This window comes from Amblyraja radiata, chromosome 20 (genome assembly GCF_010909765.2).
Source record: "Amblyraja radiata isolate CabotCenter1 chromosome 20, sAmbRad1.1.pri, whole genome shotgun sequence".
NCBI lineage: Eukaryota > Metazoa > Chordata > Chondrichthyes > Rajiformes > Rajidae > Amblyraja > Amblyraja radiata.
This window is the reverse complement of record NC_045975.1, coordinates 29,635,300-29,654,870: the sequence shown is the minus strand read 5'-3', so window position 1 is coordinate 29,654,870 and position 19,571 is coordinate 29,635,300. Positions and strand designations below refer to the sequence as shown.

Sequence of the window (19,571 nt, the reverse complement as noted above, 5' to 3'; positions counted from 1 at the left end):
GTGGTCATTTGCTTCAACCCACAAATTTGACTGGGCACTCCATTCCCAGCACAATGCTCCTTTGGCAGCATTGACCATGTTATACCGTAGTTTGATGGTCTGCACAAAACCATGGTTTCATGTCAGATTAACATTCAACTAAATAGCCATTTAACTTTTTTTTTTGCATTCAACATCACCTACTAATTTCACTAAATACACCAAACCAAACTCCTTCAAAGTCTATATCCCCACAAGGTCTCAATCCCCAGAAACCTTGAAAGTTTACAGCCCCAGTGAAGAATACAACACAGGCCCAATTCCTGGCCCAAACCATTTTTCCCCATTTCCTTTAGATACACTCAATCCTCAATCATGTTGCATCAACAATCTACATCTTATCATAGCCGCTGGAGAATTTAAGTTGAGTGAATTCAGTAATCTGGAACAAGGATGGAGTCTGCAATGGTGATAATGAAATGAAAGTCCCAACTGTTTCACTAATGCCTTTCAGGAAAGGAAAACTGGCATCCTTACCCAGTCTGGCTGACAACTGGCCTTCTGAAATTGCCTATCAATCCTTTCTGTTCAAGGGCAATATTCACAGGAATATATTTTGTTAAAGTGCAAGTGTATACACAATATTATTTTCTACAATTATAGAGCACCAAAGAAAGTGCAACATGGAGTTCGAGGTTATACAGAATAATTGCACAAAAAGAACAGCCAAAATCAAACTGATAAGCCCCAGTGAAAAGGGTTTCAATCTGGCTGAATAATAAACATTGAAATGATTACTGTACTGCAAATCAAATACTGAATCATCAACAAAAGAGAACACTCTATCGAGCTATGAACACAAGGGGAAAAAATATTTTGTGGCACTTAAACCTGAATCAATCTGCCTAGTTGTCTCACTTCCAACATTTCCAGGAGGACATTTCCTCTCCCTCACTTCAATGTTGCCTCCGGAATTCCACGTCATTCTCACCCTGCCACTGCTTTCAGGACACTACTTCTCTTGTGCCAGCTGCTGTTACCAGCTTCAGGCAGAGCTAGTTGCCAATCTGGCTTGAAAGGACCACAGGAGAAAATGCTTTGCTGTACAGGTGCATGTTTTTGTTTGCATTTCACCAATTTGTTCTGTATAAATGGACACAGATTTCAGTGCAAACATAGCCTATGATCAAGTCAACAATTAGGAAACAAACAAAATAAAATGTTACTGCCTTTTAAAATAGAAGATGCATGGAAGCAAAAGAAAGTCAAGCCAAGAAATTCTTAGAATAAAACATCACCCACCCATTACACTCAAATATGCAGTTGATATTCTGTGAATTGCTGAACAAAGCTCTGTTCATTCCACAAAGTAGAATTATCCTTTCTATTTTCCCAAAGGAATAGATTGTGAACTAATTATATCCTACATTTAAGATGCAGCTCAATCAAGCTTAATTTAATTGTTGGTGTGCAAGCTTGTTGGATTCACTAATTAAAAGCATTCAACAAGGCACAAAATCAATTGCACAGCTCCACATGGCAAAGGTGGGTGTGTTGCTGGAAGAGGGTCAATGGTGGAGGAATAAACACAATATAGCAATTTACACACACAACAAAGCATTTGTAGAATGTGCAGATCATGGAACTGATAACCTGAAAGGATTTTTATGCAAAAATTGTAAACAGAATTGTTTCTACATAATTGGAATCCATTATGTAACAACACAATTCAATTAATCTTGTTACAATTAAAGTGCACCCTGGTTTGACATTGATAATTAAATTCGAAATTATCCAATTTATTGGAAAAAACCATATTAAATCAGTAAAGCAAATACAGGCACACACAGAAACCAAAATGAACTGGAGTCCTAAATCTTAACAATGGAAGCTATGAAGATGAGGGTAGAGGGGGATTAAAATTTGGAGTCTCATCAAGCCTTGATTTTTCAGTACATATATCAATACATAATGATCTGATATTTAACATGTCAATTCTTTTGCACATTACAGGAAAACAAATAACACTTATCCCTATTACTAAACCTAACGAGATACATAAAAATGACATGAAAATAGTTTCACTCTAGTTATCAACATTAAGATCAGTTCTTAGAAATTATAAATCTGAACACAAGATGCTTGCCCTTCCATAGGTATTGGGTTATTATTGTCCTGTGTACCAATACTGTGAAAAGCTTGGTTTTGCATGCTATCCAGGCAGATCATACCATAATGAGTACAATCAAGATGTACACAAGTACAACAGGTAGTGCAGAATGTGAAATATAGTGTTACATCTCAGAGAATGTGCAGATACAAAAGGACAAGTGCAGGTGGTAGATTGAGGATGCATCCTAAGTATACGACAGGTTCATTCAAGAAGCTGAAACAGGGGGGGAAGGTGGTGTTTTCAAATCTGGTGGTACATATTTAGTGCACTGATTTGTAGATTTCCCTTATGTAAACTTACATAAATGTACAGAATACAGAAGAATAAATAAACAAGGTGCAGTCTAAAATCTAAAGGAAACCGTGAAACTGATAGTTGATCAGGAAAGTAGATGGAAAGATGTATTCCAGTCCCCACAAAAATAAAGTGACCCCTCTCAATGACTACTGCCCAGTAGTTCTAACATCAACTATAAAGAAGTGCTGTGAAACAATGGTAATGGCCCACATTTTTACCAGTTTTCCAGACAACTTATGTACAGAAAAAATAGACCTATGGAGGGCACCATCTCACTTGCACTACCATTCAGCCTGAGATCACCTTGACAATATCAACACCTATATCAGGATGCTTATCATTGACTATAGCTCAGCCTTCAATACCATAATACTGAATAAGCTTATCCCTCAACATCTACACCTTGGCTTTGGGGCCTTCAAGTGAAAATGACTTCTGGGCTTTTTGACCAGCAGACCTCATTCAGTAAGATAGACACAAAATGCTGGAGAAACTCAGCGGGATAGGCAGGGTCTTTGGATAGAAGGAATGGGCGACGTTTTGGGTCAAGACCCTTCTGCAGACCCTATTTATCAAGTTATGTCTAGCTAACCTATTCACTATGCTAGAGCTACTACTAAAATATAATTGTTCAAATGACAACAGTACAATATTGTACGTTTTTTGGGGCTGGAAATTGACTGGTACTACTGAAATGAATAATAATGGATGGTTTGTAGCGGACCAACGGAAGATACGTTGGAAGCCACAACACCACTAAACAAATAATACACAAAGCCCAAATCCTGCTGACCAGGTCTTGCATTTCATTTGTGTACTGCGTCACTGGGGACTGCATGAGAGAAATGAGTCAAGTCTGAGTACAGCTGACCTGAACACTGGGGTTGGATGGATGTCCCATGAAGAGCTAACCCAATGGGTGAATATATTATTCAAGGAACAGCTACCCAAGGAAGGCTCCCAGCAGAGACACCGCAGGCTAGGAATTGCTTGGACAATTTTATTTTATGATGCTGAAGTAGACCGAAAGATCGTGTAGGCCTGCCTCTGTATGAGTTGGGTTACTGAGGAGATCTAAGGTTATCACAAAATATGGTTAAAATTCAAGGCAATAGCAAGGATGTGAGTGATGGGCAAGCGGATCTTAATGTGCAATAGGACAATGTTTGCAGTTCATGAGGAGCTTTTCTTTATTCTAAGATATCTTGGTCTCCCAAATTGTAGGCTCCAATAATAATTTTCCTCCTTCCCCAAAATGAAGACTGTCATAGATATTGGTTGAACTTGTTTTGTGGGTAGCAAACTAATGTGAAGGAAGAATCAGGATTTAGCATCACACCTCTCAATACTGTTGAGGGATTTGAAAAAAGCAGGGCATACAAGACAAAATATACTTTGGATTTCAGTAATGAAAAAGGATTCAGCGAGCTATTTAGAAAAAGCCATTATTTACCTTTTAATATTATAGGCTGTGTCCTGGGGAGTTTCTTCCAACAGGGTAACATAAACCAGTGCACAAGTGAGGATAAATAATACAGTCAAGGTGTGAGCTCTCCTGTGAATAGAAATAAAATTATTGGTTCAATACTGTAATAGGCTGAGCAAACCCAAATGATTATATCTGTAGGGATGCATGGCTACTGGGAAATGTTTTTTAAACTGTTAAAACATATCCAGCTTAGAACAATGCCTAATTCAATATTAGAAAGCAGATTTTAAATTGGTTACTTTTACAACTATCCCCTTGTTAACTTTTGCTTAACAATTGCCTCTATGTCAAAACTCAATGCCTTTAGTCTAATGTTCACCTATTATGACTGAACTCTTCAGTAATCTCTTGAACAATTTGCTAAAATCCAACCAACTCTTCTCCCCTTTGTGTCCACCCTTCCTAGTCATTGCTAGTACTTCAACTCTTCAGTGTCCGATTTTGTTTTACACTCACCATTTTTAAGCATTCAAATTGTAAGGAAGTTAATCTGAGCTGTTGGAGAGCGGGATGGAAGAATCTGAACCGGATCCCTTGACGGCAGCCAAAGATCCGCACTAATCTTAAACGGTCGTGTAAAGTTATGAATAATGGCACAAGAGGGGAAAATCTCAATTTTTTCAGCATTTGAGAACATACAGAGGGCAAGATTAGCAAGTTTGCTGATGATACCAAAGTGAGTGGTTGTGGAAATAATGAAGATGGTTGTGAAAGATTGCAGCAGGATCTGGATCGATTGGCCAGGTGGGCGGAGGAATGGCTGATGGAATTTAATACAGAGAAGTGTGAGGTGTTGCATTTTGGTACGTCGAACAAGGGCAAGACTTGCACAGTAAATGGTAGGCCTCTGGGTAGTGTTGTAGAGCAGAGGGATCTAGGAGTACAAGTGCATGGTTCCTTGAAGGCCGAGTCACAGGTAGATAAGGTGGTCAAAAAGGCTTTCGGCATTTTGGCCTTCATCAGTCAGAGTATTGAGTATAGAAGTTGGGAGGACATGTTGCAGTTGTGTAAGACGTTGGTGAGACCGCATTTAGAATATTGTGTTCAGTTCTGGGCACCGTTATAGAAAAGATATTGTCAAGCTTGAAAGGGTTCAGAAAAGATTTACGAGGATGTTGCCAGGAATAGAGGGTGTGAGTTATAGGGAGAGGTTGAGTAGGCTAGGTTTCTATTCCATTGAGCGCAGGATGATGAGGGGAGATCTTAGAGGTATACAAAATCATGAGAGGAATAGATTGGGTAGATGCAGAGTCTTTTGCCCAGAGTAGGGGAATTGAGGACCAGAGGACATAGGTTCAAGGTGAAGGGGAAAAGTTTTAATAGGAATCCAAGAGGTAACTTTTTCACACAAAGGGTGGTGGGTGTATGGAACAAGCTGCCCGAGGAGGTAGTTGAGGTTGGGTTAGAAACAGTTAGACAGGTACATGGATAAGACAGGTTTGGAGGGATATGAACCAAGCACAGGCAAGTGGGACTAGCGTATCTGGGACTTTGTTGGCCGGTGTGGGCGAGTTGGGCCGAAGGACCTGTTTCCACACTGTATCACTCTATAAATCTGATACTCACAAAAGCATTAATTTAAATAAACACAAAAGGCTTGGTGTCATCAAAAAACATGATTTTTTTTCAAAGAGACACAAGTAATCAGGCATTAAATTATAAATCATAGGAAAATTCTCAACTTTAGTCTCTGCAGGGCCCACTTTCATACAAGCACTCAAACAATGGCAATCAGGCATTATGTTTATTGTTCTTAGACAAAAATGCTGGTGAGGCAGCATCTATGGAGCGAAGGAAATAGGCAACGGTTTGGGCCGAAACCCTTCTTCAGACCATGTTTATTGTTCTGCTGTGCCCTTAATGAACACGTTTTTATCATAATATTAACGGAAACTAAAACTCCTCACTTTAAATCCAATTCACATTGGAACCATAAACATGTACTTTGCCTCTGACCAGCTAAACAATCTTACCTCTGACCAGCTAAACAATTTCATTTTAAAATCTAACAAACTATTTGTCATAGCTGCAGCAAACAAGTCTTGCATTGTAGATAAGTGGTTTGACCCAAAGGAGTCTCAGCATTGACAACCAGAGACACAATAGATTACATTAATTTTCAGAAAGAAATTTCACTATGGCAACGGAGCTCCAACTAGCAAGACTATAACCACCCCCACCCTCCCTCCCTCTCTGGATAGAATTTGAGGTATGGAGAGTAAGGAAATGTCACATTTTGTACCTACATATCATTTAATAAAACATCAAAGCAAAACAATATAGTGGAATAAAAGAGTAGTTAAAATCAGAGAATTCTTCTATATTACAAGTGGCCTCCTCTTGTAATATATAATGGAAATGTTGCAATTTGAATCAGACTTTCCACTGACTGCAATCTGACTTAGCCCAGACTTGAGTGTGTCTCTCTATTCATTTGTTGGGAAGTGGGTCCACCTGACAGCAAGGCGCAAAATAGTGCAAGGCTTCTCCAATCAAACCTGACAGTTCAAACCCCCAAAATGCTTTGACTTTGTTAAACCCTATTCCGTGGAATTACCAACTGTCAAAGAGGTGATAGCGATCAAATCTGCCTCTTAAATGCACAAACGTTAAAATACAAGGACAGCATTAAATGTTTATATCGTCAAAAAGATTACCTTGCTACGTTAGCTTTTGTCTGCATCCATTTCTTCAATTTAAAATGTTTACTCGACATCAGACCAGGTTAACCCAATGCAGCTTCAATGAGCAAATATCCCAACCCAAGTGTTGAGAAATTGGTGAACATTTGTGCTCACCCAGCTGACAGTCTTCACCAGAGTGCAGTTGTCCAGGGATCCAAACAAAACTTACTGGATTTTATATGGAAGACTGATTGTGGTAGAGGTTAGAAAGCTGGGAACAAGATGGGAGACAAAATGACTGGTGGGTACAGATGAGAGGGTATCCATCTATCACTTGCTAGGCTTTGTCCTGCCCCATTTCTTTACCAGCTTTCTCCCTCCAACTACAATCAGTCAGAAGGTCCATCGAAGGTAGACAAAAGTGCTGGAGAAACTCAGTGGGTGGGACAGCATCTATGGAGCGAAGGAAATAGGCAACGTTTCGGGCCAAAACCCTTCTTCAGACTGATGTAGGGTGGGGGGGGGGGGGGGGGGGCAGGAAGAAGAAAGGAAGAGGAGGAGCCAGAGGGTTGAGGGAGAGCTGAGAAGGAGAGGAGACAGCAAGGGCTACCGGAAATTGGAGAATTAAATGTTCATGCCACTGGGGTGTAAACTGCCCAAGTGAAATATGAGGTGCTGCTCCTCCAATTTCCGGTGGTGCTCACTCTGGCCATGGAGGAGGCCCAGGACAGAATGGTCGGATTCGGAATGGGAGGGGCAGTTGAAGTGCTGAGCCACCGGGAGATCAGATTGGTTATTGCGGACCGAGCGGAAGTGTTCGGCGAAACGATCGCCAAGCCTACGCTTGCTCTCACCGATGTAGATCAGCTGACATCTAGAGCAGCGGATGCAATAGATGTGGTTGGAGGAGGTGCAGGTGAACCTCTGTCGCACCTGGAACGACTGCTTAGGTCCTTGAATGGAGTCGAGGGGGGAGGTAAAGCGACAAGTGTAGCATCTCTCAGTACGTGACAAAATAAACCAAAACCAATACTACTAATAACTTAATATTGGAGCTAGGCGTAGTCAGGTGTTAAGCACTTTTTACCCCATGCAATAGTTAATGGAAACTAGGTTTTAGGGACAAAATCTCATGAAATATGTTTCTAGTTAATGATATTCACGATTATAAGTAAAGGTATGTAAAGATACAAATCAGCTATAATCCATAGTACAAATTCACAGGTTAAATGACCCTGCTCATTCCAAGTGCACTGCCTCTTTGTGAAATGTAAATGCTGTTCATCATGATCTGAGATCTTTCATATTATATATTGCCATGTTCCATACTTAGATACTGATACTGGCAGGCAAATCAAAATAGTACAGATCAGTCCAATGTGTGTCAATTTTGAAGAATCTTAGCAAACTGCATTCCATAAAACTAAAGTGAGCAAAAAATTTTGAAATATTTCAGGCAGCATCATTCTTACATGTTTGGTCAATTACCTCAAACTCGGAACAAGTTATAACCAACAGTTTTGTTTCTAAGTAGAGACTGGGAAAACCAATAAGCCTTGCATACTCTCCTGGGAGGTCTTGGCCAAGACCTTGTTGTACTTTGAAATACCACAGATAAAATGTTTGCTCCACTCAAATGTATACCATAAATTAAACTTTTACTAAAGCACACCTCAAAGTTTCCAAACTAAGTTTGCATTAATTTATGGGTTTACAAACATTGGAGAAAAATCAATATAAAAAGTTGTATATTCAATTTTATTTTAATTCTGCAACCTAGATTCAGAATATAACATCTGGTGAAAATAGCCAAAAACATTTACAGGAAAATCCTTACCCATTATTTCCAGTGTTGAAACATGCTATTTTATTGAAACTACCTGTTTTTCAGAAGCTAGCAATTATGTCTTTCAAATTCACTATTACTTTCAGGTAAAGTTTCTATTCCATAAGAAAATGTAAATAAATTTCCAAACAATGTTTATAAAATACCTATTGAAACAATAATTGTAAAAAACAAAATTGTTTTACAACTTCAACTGATTGCCAACTATAACAAAAGCAGAAATTACAAGTTGTCTCTTAAATGAGAACCAAGAAACCAAGCAAGAAATGTGGCATGGGAGTGAGGGAAATATAGAAATGTTTAAAGATATTCAGACGTGGAAGCAGGAAGAAATAGAGCAAGATAATAAAGACTGAGAGTGGCTGGGTGCACCAGTAAGGAAATATGTATGCACAGTAAGCAGCAAAAATTCAGCCCATCAAATTTGTGCGGCAATTCAACCAGACCTATTCCCCAAGTTCTGGACTATCCAGATGTGTTAACAGAATGAGGATGGATGAAAGATAAAACATTTGGAACTGTTACGTACAAAAGTTTGCAGCTGCTGCAAACTTTCTCAAGAAATATCCACCAGATAACAATACATGTTGAGAGAAAACAACTTAAATGTTACCGACCAATTCTGACAAACTGGTTACGTATAAATGTCGGATTCAGTGGCGAGCTCCAAGGAGTTACTATACAGAAAATGAGATGTTGTTGCTCAAGCCTGCCACAGGTTTCATTAAAACAACAGAAGGAACCAAAATAAAAAGGTAAGAGTAGGACTGGAGGAAAGAATGAAGGTGAGAAGCGAATGGAAGCTCAGGGTCACCTTTCACATTGAACAGAGGTATTCTACAATTGAAAAGCTAATTCTGCAGTTATTGGAAATCTAAAAAGACCATGTTTAATAAAGTCTCCTTCCAAATTCCAAAGAACATGGTCACAAGGTTTTTTCAAACAATCCTATAATTCGCAGAAATGATCAACAAACATTTTCCCCCAGGTTTCAAGTACATTTTTGGTCATTTCTGCCCGTGGTGTGAAGTATCTTAAGATAATAGTCCAACATGTGAAAATGGTTAACCTTAAATCATCACACCTAAAGAAAACAGATGTCTTTGCAATTATACTTTCTATTAAGAGCTCATTTCAAGATAAAAATAACAGTGACACCATCAGTAGGACAGTACCCTGATTACTCAAACCAATGCATCATCTCCGAGGCTGTAATGGGATAGTACACACACTCATATGAATGTCGTTCTAACACAGAACAAACTGCTGGAGCAACTTTTGGGTCAGGCAACAGCTGTGGAAGGAAATGGACAGACGACGTTTTGGGTCAACACTTCTTCAGAATTTATCCATTTCCTTTAACAGATGCTGTCTGACCTGCAGAGTTCCTCCAACAGTTTGTTTTTTGACCAAGATACCAACATTTGCAATTTTGCCCAAGATACCAACATCTCCTCTGGACAAAGTACCCTCTATGACTGACAACCTGTCCACCACCTTAAATATTCCTTGATTTATAAAGTTTATTTTCCATGCTCATGAACAATCCATAGGGCAGAGTGACGCAGTTTACACATACCATTGACAGAGCATTATTGAAACAAATGCCGATGAGCCACGTGCGGCTGAAGGTTATGGCTAGCCGCAGTGCTATCGTGCCAGCAGACCTGGCTCGGCAGCGGCAAACCTCAGCACCAGGCCTGGCTCGCCTTCCGCAGAACTGGGAGAGGGAGACCGCCAAGCCTGGTCCCTGCTTGCCCATAAACCGAGAACCGGGGGGGGGCTTAATCTCCGCACCTTGAAGGCACAAAGGTTTAAGATGGGTTGGCAAGGAGAAGGACAACTTGTTGCGGGATGACCGAACAGGCCTTAATGGCTACCAGCAGCTGGGACTATGAAGTGGTGCCAAAACCTGGCGACTATTACGTACACACATATAGGACTGTTTCTGTTTAAGAAGGAACTGCAGATGCTGGAAAATCGAAGTAGACAAAAGTGCTGGTGAAACTCAGCGGGTGCAGCAGCATCTATGGAGCCAAGGAAATAGGCAACGTTTCAGGCCGAAATCCTTCTTCAGACTGATGTAGGGTGGGGGGTGGGAGAAGAAAGGAAGGAAGAGGAGGAGCCCGAGGGCTAAGAAGGGGAGGTGACAGCAAGGGCTACCGGAAATTGGAGAAGGCAATGTTTATGACGCTTGGGTGCAAACTGCCCAAGCGGAATATGAGGTGCTGCTCCTCCAATTTCCAGTGGTGCTCACTCTGGCCATGGAGGAGGCCCAGGACAGAAAAGTCGGATTCTGAATGGGAGGGGGAGTTGAAGTGCTGAGCCACAGGGAGATCAGGTTGGTTAATGCGGACCGAGCGGAAGTGTTCGGCGAAACGATCGCCAAGCCCATGTTTCTATGTTTCTATGTTAAGCCTACGCTTGGTCTCACCGATGTAGATCAGCTGACATCTAGAGCAGCGGATGCAATAGATGAGGTTGTAGGGGATGCAGGTGAACCTCTGTCGCACCTGGAACGACTGCTTGGGTCCTTGAATGGAGTCGAGGGGGGAGGTAAAGCGACAAGTGTAGCATCTCTTCCGGTTGCAAGGGAAAGTGCCTGGGGAGGGGGTGGTGTGGGAGGGAAGGGAAGAATTGACCAGGCATAAACATTGACTTCTCCAATTTCCGGTAGCCCTTGCTGTCTCCTCCCCTTCTCAGCTCTCCCTCAGCCCTTCTCCCTGCCCCCACCACCCACCCTACATCAGTCGGGTTTCGGCCCGAAACGTTGCCTATTTCCTTCGCGCCATAGATGCTGCTGCACCCGCTGAGTTTCTCCAGCACTTTTGTCTACCTATAGGACTGTTTCTTTGTGTTATGTGCTAACCTGGCCTTGTTCTTATGTATGTCAATAATCTCAGATTTGTATGCAAAAAAAAAAGGAACAGAAAAGGGTTAAGCATGCAGAATGATCAGAATCAATTGTAGTTTGATGATCCACGAAGAATTGAGGTCATGATGACATCTTGGAAGAAAACAAGGATTTTCTCAAAGTGCCTATACATTCAATGCTGGTTGATTCAAGTGTTTCAAGAAACAGGCAAACCTGCATTTTATTCATTTTATATGGGAGGCAACAATTGTAGATACTGCGATTGCAGAAAATGGCCCCAAGGAGCTGAAACGAATAATCGGGGAAGGTGGATATTCTCCGAAGCTATGTGAATGAAATGGGTGCTTTTGCAATAGGATGACAAATAGCACATTCATCTTCAAGGATGAGAAAACTAATCCAGACTTCAGGCGGCCAAAGATTGCCTTTCAATTCTCCCTGGAGGTCAATGGCAGAAGTGATGGCAAACTAAAACCTCTCTTAATTTACCCACTCTGAAGAAATATTCAAATGTAAATTGCACGGTGATTTAATTTAAAAAACCTGGATGGCAGCTCTGGACCTCCAAGATTATATAATATAATTTCCTACCGCCAGCCATTCATCAAAAGATATTGTGCAAGGAAAAACCTGAACAATAGTGCATTGTTCATTGATGTATAGCAAGGACAAGACTGAAAACATCCATGCAGAGCTTGTGCCACCCCAACACTTACTATCACTATGCTCTAGGAACATCCTGAGGCATGCCACTTGAATTAGTGGCAATGATTAACCCTCCAGCCAGTGATTTTGGGATGATATAACCCATGCAGCACGATGGAAAGCCCATTGCCCAATCTTCCGACTAAGGTATAATTATCAACGGATGTATATTAAGCTACAAACTAAAACTGAGACATAGAAACTGTAATTAATGTTCTCTAATTTGAAATAGATGTTTTGTGACTTGAAATTAATATAACAGGATAAAAAATACAGGGGTTTTTCCAAATACTGCACACAGCACACCACGTTACTGTACACTTAAAGCAGATGAGAGAATAAAAGCATCTGGCAGTTTCTAATCAGATGTCAAATGACAAGAGTAGTTTCTCATTTGCTGAATCCATCAATTATGTTACAGAATTGTAATTACTCCATGATATAATAATAAACATAAAAAAATATGGAAATTGGGGTAATGGGCAAATGTTAAGAGGGAATAAAGACTCCAGTTGCAACATGGCACCACTAGTCATTGCTACTTTAACAGGCAATCTACACCATGGTTTTAATGCAGAATAATGATCTTAGATTTTCTTTGTAATAACTAAATTCAGAAATCATTCCAAATTCAGATTTAAATACAACGTATGTCAAATGAAAGAGTGATTTGAAAATATCCAATCCAAAGAAACAATCTATTAATATCATAAATCGACCTACTTGTACAGATGGTTCTGCCATAAAGCAATAGCTGTGACCCTAAGAAACATTATATTTTTATAACATTGCATTATGAAAATATAGTTACAAAACCAATTGTGTCAATGGGGAAAAGGGCATTTGAGGCTAAAGCTTCAGACTCACAACGACAAAATCTTTTCCCACCCCACTCGGATTTTCATATGTTTTTTTCTCATCGTCATAAGTTTATTTTTGCTACTGTAAACTAAAACTACTAAATGCTACATGTCACTTTGTTTAATGGAGTATCCTTGCACATGTGTCAATGGAAGCAATTTCTTGTCAGTTTCGATGATCATCTGTAGTGAATACGCCAGACTGCGTTCTTAAGAATGTTGGCTGTAACTGTGGGGAGTTGCATGGAAAGTTTTTACCCCTCAGCTTTATTTTCTAAGGTAGGTTTTATCTGCTTGTCAATTCCAAAGTAACTTATAAGTGGTTCTCCCGTTCCTGATCGAAATCACGTTATATCTAATTGGCATTAAGAAATTACGCGTTTTTCTTAAGGGCCTGTCCCACTGTACGAGGTAATTCAAGAGTTCTCTCGAGTTTAAAAAAAAATCAAACTCGTGGCAAGCATGTAGAATGTACATAGCGGCTACGTCGGAGCTCAGGACGTCTCTTAGCGGCTCGTAACGCTAACGGCAGGTACTCGGGAAACGCGGTAAGCTCGTGAAGATTTTTTAACATGTTGAAAAATGTCCACGAGAGCCCCGAGTATCTACGAGCGGCTATTACCGGAATTCTCCGAGTTCAAATTAGGGTAATCTCGGGAAAACTCTTGAATTAGCTCCTACAGTGGGACAGCCCCATTAAGGTTATATTGTCCTATTGGGTCTGCAATCTATCTGAAACTGTCTTTTTGACTTCCTGGTCTCAGTCATTTAGAACGGATCACAACATTTCTTCCATCATGATCATCAACAATGGAGCCCCGAAGGGTTGCATGTTCATTCCCTGTGCACCGTGACAACATGGCCAAGAGCAGTGCCAATTCATCAAAGATGAGACAAAGTACAGGAAATAAATAGAGAAACTTATGTCATGGTGTCAGGCTAGCCCTTAATGCCAGCAAAGCAAAATAGTTGGTTGTTCACCTCAGGAATCAAAGAGGTGAACACAACTAACCTCATCAACAGAGTTGTTGTTGAGATGGTTTTGACTGCATCAAGTTCCTGGGTATCCGCAGCCCCTAACGTAGTTCCCTTCGCACTGATGTGTTCATCAACAAAGCACAGCAGCATATTTTCTTACTTATGCCTGTTAAAAATTTGGCTTGTCCACAAGGATTCTCTTGAACATCTACAGATACACTATAGAAAGCATTCTACAAGGTTGCATTTCAGCCTGATACAGCAACTGCTCTGGTCTTGGCCATGTGAACACGCTCAGAGTGGTGAACAAACTTGCAACTTCTTTCCATCAGTCCAACGTTCACATGCAACAGAAAGGCTGGAAGTATCAAAGATCCCTGCCACCCCTGGCTATTCTCTTTAATCTCTTCTACTTTCTGGGGAAATATATTGGAGATTGAAAGCCTGGATGTTCAGACTTAAGACAAGCTTCTTCCCCACTGTTACCAGACTCCTGAACCAAATCACCTCTTTCATACCCCATTCCTGGAAGTGCTGCCATGCATTCTTACTCTACCTCGTCTGGTTGTTCTGTTTTTGGACTAGTCTTTGCTCGACCTCAGACTGCATTATAATACTGTTTTCTCTGGAGCTTAATGTGAATAAGGTGTATATAACAATAAACTAGTTTGAGTCCGAATCCAAATCAAAACATTATCTGGGACAACAGATTTTGGATTTGAGACTATTTTCAAATTGACTGCTTCAGTCAACATACCACCTGAAGTAGCAGCACTGACTATTTCCCCTCTACTGCCCATTAGTTTTAATAGGACCATCTACCAAATGTCTTGCATCAGCTTGCCAAATTTTTATTGACAAGACTTCACAAATCCAAAGACCAACCAACCACATTACAGGCATTATAATTGTCACAGAATGAAAGACATTATTAAACAGACCAAAATAAATGCAGCAGATCTCTAGTGGAAATTTGCTGCAGGAGATAATCAGAGCAAGTGTGTTTCAAAAGAATCAACCACCTGTCCACAAATCATGAACTGTGAATTTAAAACACCATTTCCCACCAGAACATGTTCAGCACCGGTCATGGTACAAGTTTTAATTTTCTACCCCTTATAGATGAAACAATCTTGTCAAGAAAATCATGACTCAGCGGGGCTTCATGAGATTTCTACATCAACATTTTAACAGCTCAGGTAATGAAACTCAGCCTTTGAATAAGTCACGGTTACTTTTACACTACGTGTACAACTACTACATTAACAATAAATCTTCAATGGGTTGGATGATCCATGGTTTTCATGGGTTAATAATGCCTATTGCTAGATGGTTTAACCAAAAAAAACTAAGCAAATTAATCTGGAATCTAGATGATAAAAGGGTGACACATTGTACAGCATGTAACAGGGCAGGAATGACATCTGTTAAGGGAATCTGAAGTGAGCTTTCAAACAATAGGATACTAATTAATTTGCCAATTGCAAATTGCAAGGAGTCTATCACTGCTTTGACAAACAAAAGATTGGAGTGATCAGTGCCCTATCATTATGGACAATTGATGCTTCCAGATTCTCAGCTTCATAACTTGTTGGGACTGTTTTACAAACTGCATACATGCAGACATCTTTGGCATTATACAAGGTTTTAGAAGATAAAAAGCAATTACCTCCTTTTGCAAATCAATGAACTGCAGCTACTGGAAATTTGAAATAAAAGCTGAGTCAGCTGCTATTTGTTCTATGCATTAACGATTTGTTTGACAATGTAATTAACATTGTTTGCAAATAACACTAAATGAAAACAGTATAGAAAACAGTAAGGAAGAATATCCAAGTTAACAGTGGGGAAGGTGGGCCAAGGATGGGAAATGCAATTTTAACTGAGAAATATGGGGTGTTGCACTTTGGTATGTCAAACCAAGGCAGGAATTGCACAGCAAATGTTAGACATGGAGAGTGTTGCATAACATGAGATCTGGGATTACAGGTGCATGGTTCTCTAAAAGCGACGAGTCCGGTGGACAGTGTGGTGGAGGCACACTTGCCTTCATTGGGAGGGGTATTGAGCACAAAAATGGGGACATCATAGCGCACTGTGCAAATCGTTGGTGCGACCACACTTGGAATGCTGTGTGTAGTTCTGGCCACCCAGCAATAGGAAGGATGTCATTATGTTAGAAGGGTGAGGAAGAGATTCACAAAGATGTTGCCTGGGCCTGCGAGTAATATTGAGAGGTTGGATAGGTTGGGACGTTTTTCTTTGAAGGACAGGAGGCTGAGGGGTGACCTTACTGAGGTGTCCAAGATCATGACAGGCATGGATAAAATGAAAGCCAACAATCTTTTTCCCAAGGTAGAAGATTCTAAAATATAGATGGCATAGACATGAGGTGAGAGGCGGAGGGGGATATTTAAGAGGTATTTCAGGGGCAGCTTTTTCACTAAGAGTCCATATCAGGAATGAGCTGTCAAAGGTAGCCACAGTATAGGGTGCAATTAAACCTTAATTTGTCAGATGGAACCAGCCCAATAGGCCAACTTGGACAAGGTGGACCAAAGAGCCCGTTTCCACTCTGTACAGCCTTATGACTAAAACAGTAGAAATGCTACTTAGGCCAAGAAGTATTTGGGAAACAGCAGTTAACACTAGTTCTGACAATGGGTCTTGACCTGAAATGTTCTTTCTATTTCTTCATTCCACAGAGGCTGTCTGACCCGAGTGTATCTAGCATTCCCTTTTTTATTTAGTTTTGTTCAAGCCCGTCAGGAAGGCCATTATATCTCACAGAAATCAGATTTCCAGTGCAGGTGTAGTAAATTCAGCCACAACTATACCTTACGCCTACTCACCACTCCCTCCCCTCATTACCTTCCCTTCCAAACCTGCCCCCTCCCACCCTCCCCCCATCTTCATCCCCAACTGTCGCCTCGCTCATCACTATCTCCTATAGTTCCTCTCTCCCTATCTCTGCCACCTTCCCCAAACCCTCTCCCACGTCTCTCTCCCTCCATCCCTTCCCCATCAGGGGCTTGACCCGAAATGTCACCCATTCATAGTCAGAGTGATACAGTGTGGAAACAGGACCTTCGGCCCAACTTGTCCCAGCTACAATAGTCCCACCTGCCACCATTAGGTCCATATCTCTCCAAACATGTCCTATCCATGTACCTGTCTGTTTCTTAAATGTTGGGATAGTCCCTGCCTCAACTACCTCCTGTGGCAGCTCGTTCCATACATCCATCACCCTTTGTGTTAAAAAGTTACCCCTCAGATTACCATTAAGTATTTTTCCCCTTCACCACAAACCTTTGTCCTCTGGTCCTCGACACACCGACTGGACAAGAGACTCTGCATCTACCACATCTATTCCTCTCATGATCTTGTACACTTCTATAAGTCCACCAGGTGGCGCCATACATGGCAGCCTTGCCAACAGCCTGTCTCATCTTTTTCTTCTTTTGTTGTTTTGTTCTGTGTTTACTTGTATGTTTTCAGTGTACTTTTAGTTTTTGTATTGTGTGGGGGGGTTTGGGGAAATCCTTTTTTATCTCTTTCCTGGACGGAGCTGCGACTTTTTCCATCATATCTCCGTCTGCATGGCGGCTTTAACATCGTGGATCTGGCAGTCCCTTTGTTAGGGATTGTCTGTGGGGCTCCAACCGCAGGAACTTCAACCGCCCTGATGCGGGAGCTTCGACTGCCCTGATCGCGGGGACTTCGATCGCCCCGACTGCGGAAGTTTCGATTGCCCCGACCGCGGGAGAAAAGCAGGAAAGAAAGTATGTTATTCGCCTTCCATCACAGTGGGGAATGAGGTGTTGCCGAAAAAACAAGATGGACGTGCTGCCTGCACCGTGAGGGTTCGGAGGGAGTGCCGTGAATGCAGTGGTCTCTGTGTTTTGTAGGAACATGGCTACATGTGGACATCCCGGAGTCTAGTGCGAGTATGGACGGCTTTCTGACTCTTCGGGCGGACAGGGACTGCAGAGAGAGTGACAGTGGTCAGTACAACTCTGGTCACATCACAGTGTGGCCCGGACATTGAACTTATGGCTGTGGGTCTCCTCTTATGCTGTGTGCCCTGTGGATTCTCACATGCCGTTGTGGTAGCAGTTTAAGTCTATGTTTAATTTTTATGTGGTTATGTATCTTGTTGCTTTTGGCTGGTGGCAAATCAAATTCCCTGTATGTTTACATACTTGGCTACCAAGGCAAATTCCTTGTATGTGAATACTTGGCCAATAAACTTATTCATTCATTAATAAATGAATTACAATACAATCACCCATCCTCCTCCTTTACTCCAAGGAATACAGTCCCAGTTTACTCAACTCTTCTACATACAGATCACTCTAGTCCTGGCAACATCTCGTAAATCTTCTCAGTACCCTTTCCAGCTTGACAACATCTCTCCTATAACAGTGCCCAGAACCGAACTGAACGCAATATTCTAAATGTGGCCTCACCAACGTCTTATACAACTGGAACATGACCTCCCAACTTCTACACTATTGCTTTTCTAGAGATGCTGCCTGACCTGCTTAGCTACTCCAGCATTCTGTGCCTATCTTCAGTGTTAACCAACATCTGTAGTTCCTACACATTTCGTCTCTCCCTCCCTTGTCTCCCACTCTTGCCCTGACTCATCCTCCCTCCGGCGCTCTCTCTCCTTCCTTCCCCTTTGTACCACTCTCGGCCCCTCTTAACCCTCTAACCTCCACCCACCCCCCCCCCCCCCCACGCTCTTTCTTTCCTTCCCTCCCACCCCCACGTTCTCACCCTCTTCGACCCCACTCCATCCGCCCGCCTCCTCTTCCACCCCCACACACACACACAATGCACCCCGCCGGCTCTCACCCCCCTCTCCCCAGGCTCATCTCGCCCACACACTCGCCCACCCCACCGGCTCTAACACCCCCTTCTCCCGGCTCCTACCCTACTCCGCCGATGTCTCTCCCCATCAGCACCCTGCCCAATGCGCCCGCTCGCTCTCACACTCCCCACGGCTCACCAGAAGAAAGTGACGGTGCCGTCGTCAAACACCACGGACTCGGTGCTGCGCCGGGCCTCGTTCACCTTGTCCCGCCCGCCGCCCGCCTCTCCACGCTGCACTCGCCCTCCCGGCGGCGGCGGCGGCGGCGACTCGGGCTCACTCCACAAGCCGTTGGGCTCTCCGCCGGCCGGCCTCCTCACCACGCGGCGATCGGCGCTGGCCCCGCGGATCATGCTGGCGGGGTGCAGGGTAGGGCAGGGTAGGGCAGCGTCTGTGTCTCTCTCCCCGCCGGGGCTGCGCTCCCTCCGTCGGGTCGGGTCGGGGCGCCACTGCACGCCGCTCCTCCGACCCAGCTCCCGCCGCACCAGTGCGCATGCGCCCACCCGGCCGCCGTGGGAATGGGGCGGGGTTGAGATGGCGCCACAGCGAGGCTTGCGGGGCACCTGGGGCACGTGACCTAGAGGGGCCTTGGACGCGGCACGTGACCTAGAGGGGCATTGGGTGCAGCACGTGACCTAGATGGGGCAACCAACGCGGCACGTGACCTAGAGGGGCCTTGGACGCGGCACGTGACCTAGATGGGGCAACCAACGCGGCACGTGACCTAGAGGGGCATTGGACGCAGCACGTGACCTGGAGGGGCATTGGATGCAGCACGTGACCATAAGGGGCCCGACTTCCAGTACTACCACAAAGCTGTGGGCGTATCACAGGGGCATTGGACGTAGCATATCACAGAGAGGGGCCCC

The 19,571-nt window shown here is 42.7% G+C and overlaps 1 protein-coding gene across 1 annotated transcript in view; it reads right to left on the bottom strand.

The window, feature by feature from the left end:
- Positions 1-19,197, bottom strand: part of ptdss2 (phosphatidylserine synthase 2) — a 63,139-nt gene extending 43,942 nt beyond the window's left edge. The window contains exons 1-2 of the mRNA XM_033039176.1: positions 18,841-19,197; positions 3,903-4,004 (exon numbers count right to left, since the gene is read on the bottom strand). Of these exons, the coding sequence (XP_032895067.1) occupies positions 3,903-4,004; positions 18,841-19,055 (317 nt within the window). The 5' untranslated portion in view covers positions 19,056-19,197. The remainder of the gene's footprint in view (positions 1-3,902; positions 4,005-18,840) is intronic.
- Positions 19,198-19,571: the final 374 nt, after the last annotated feature.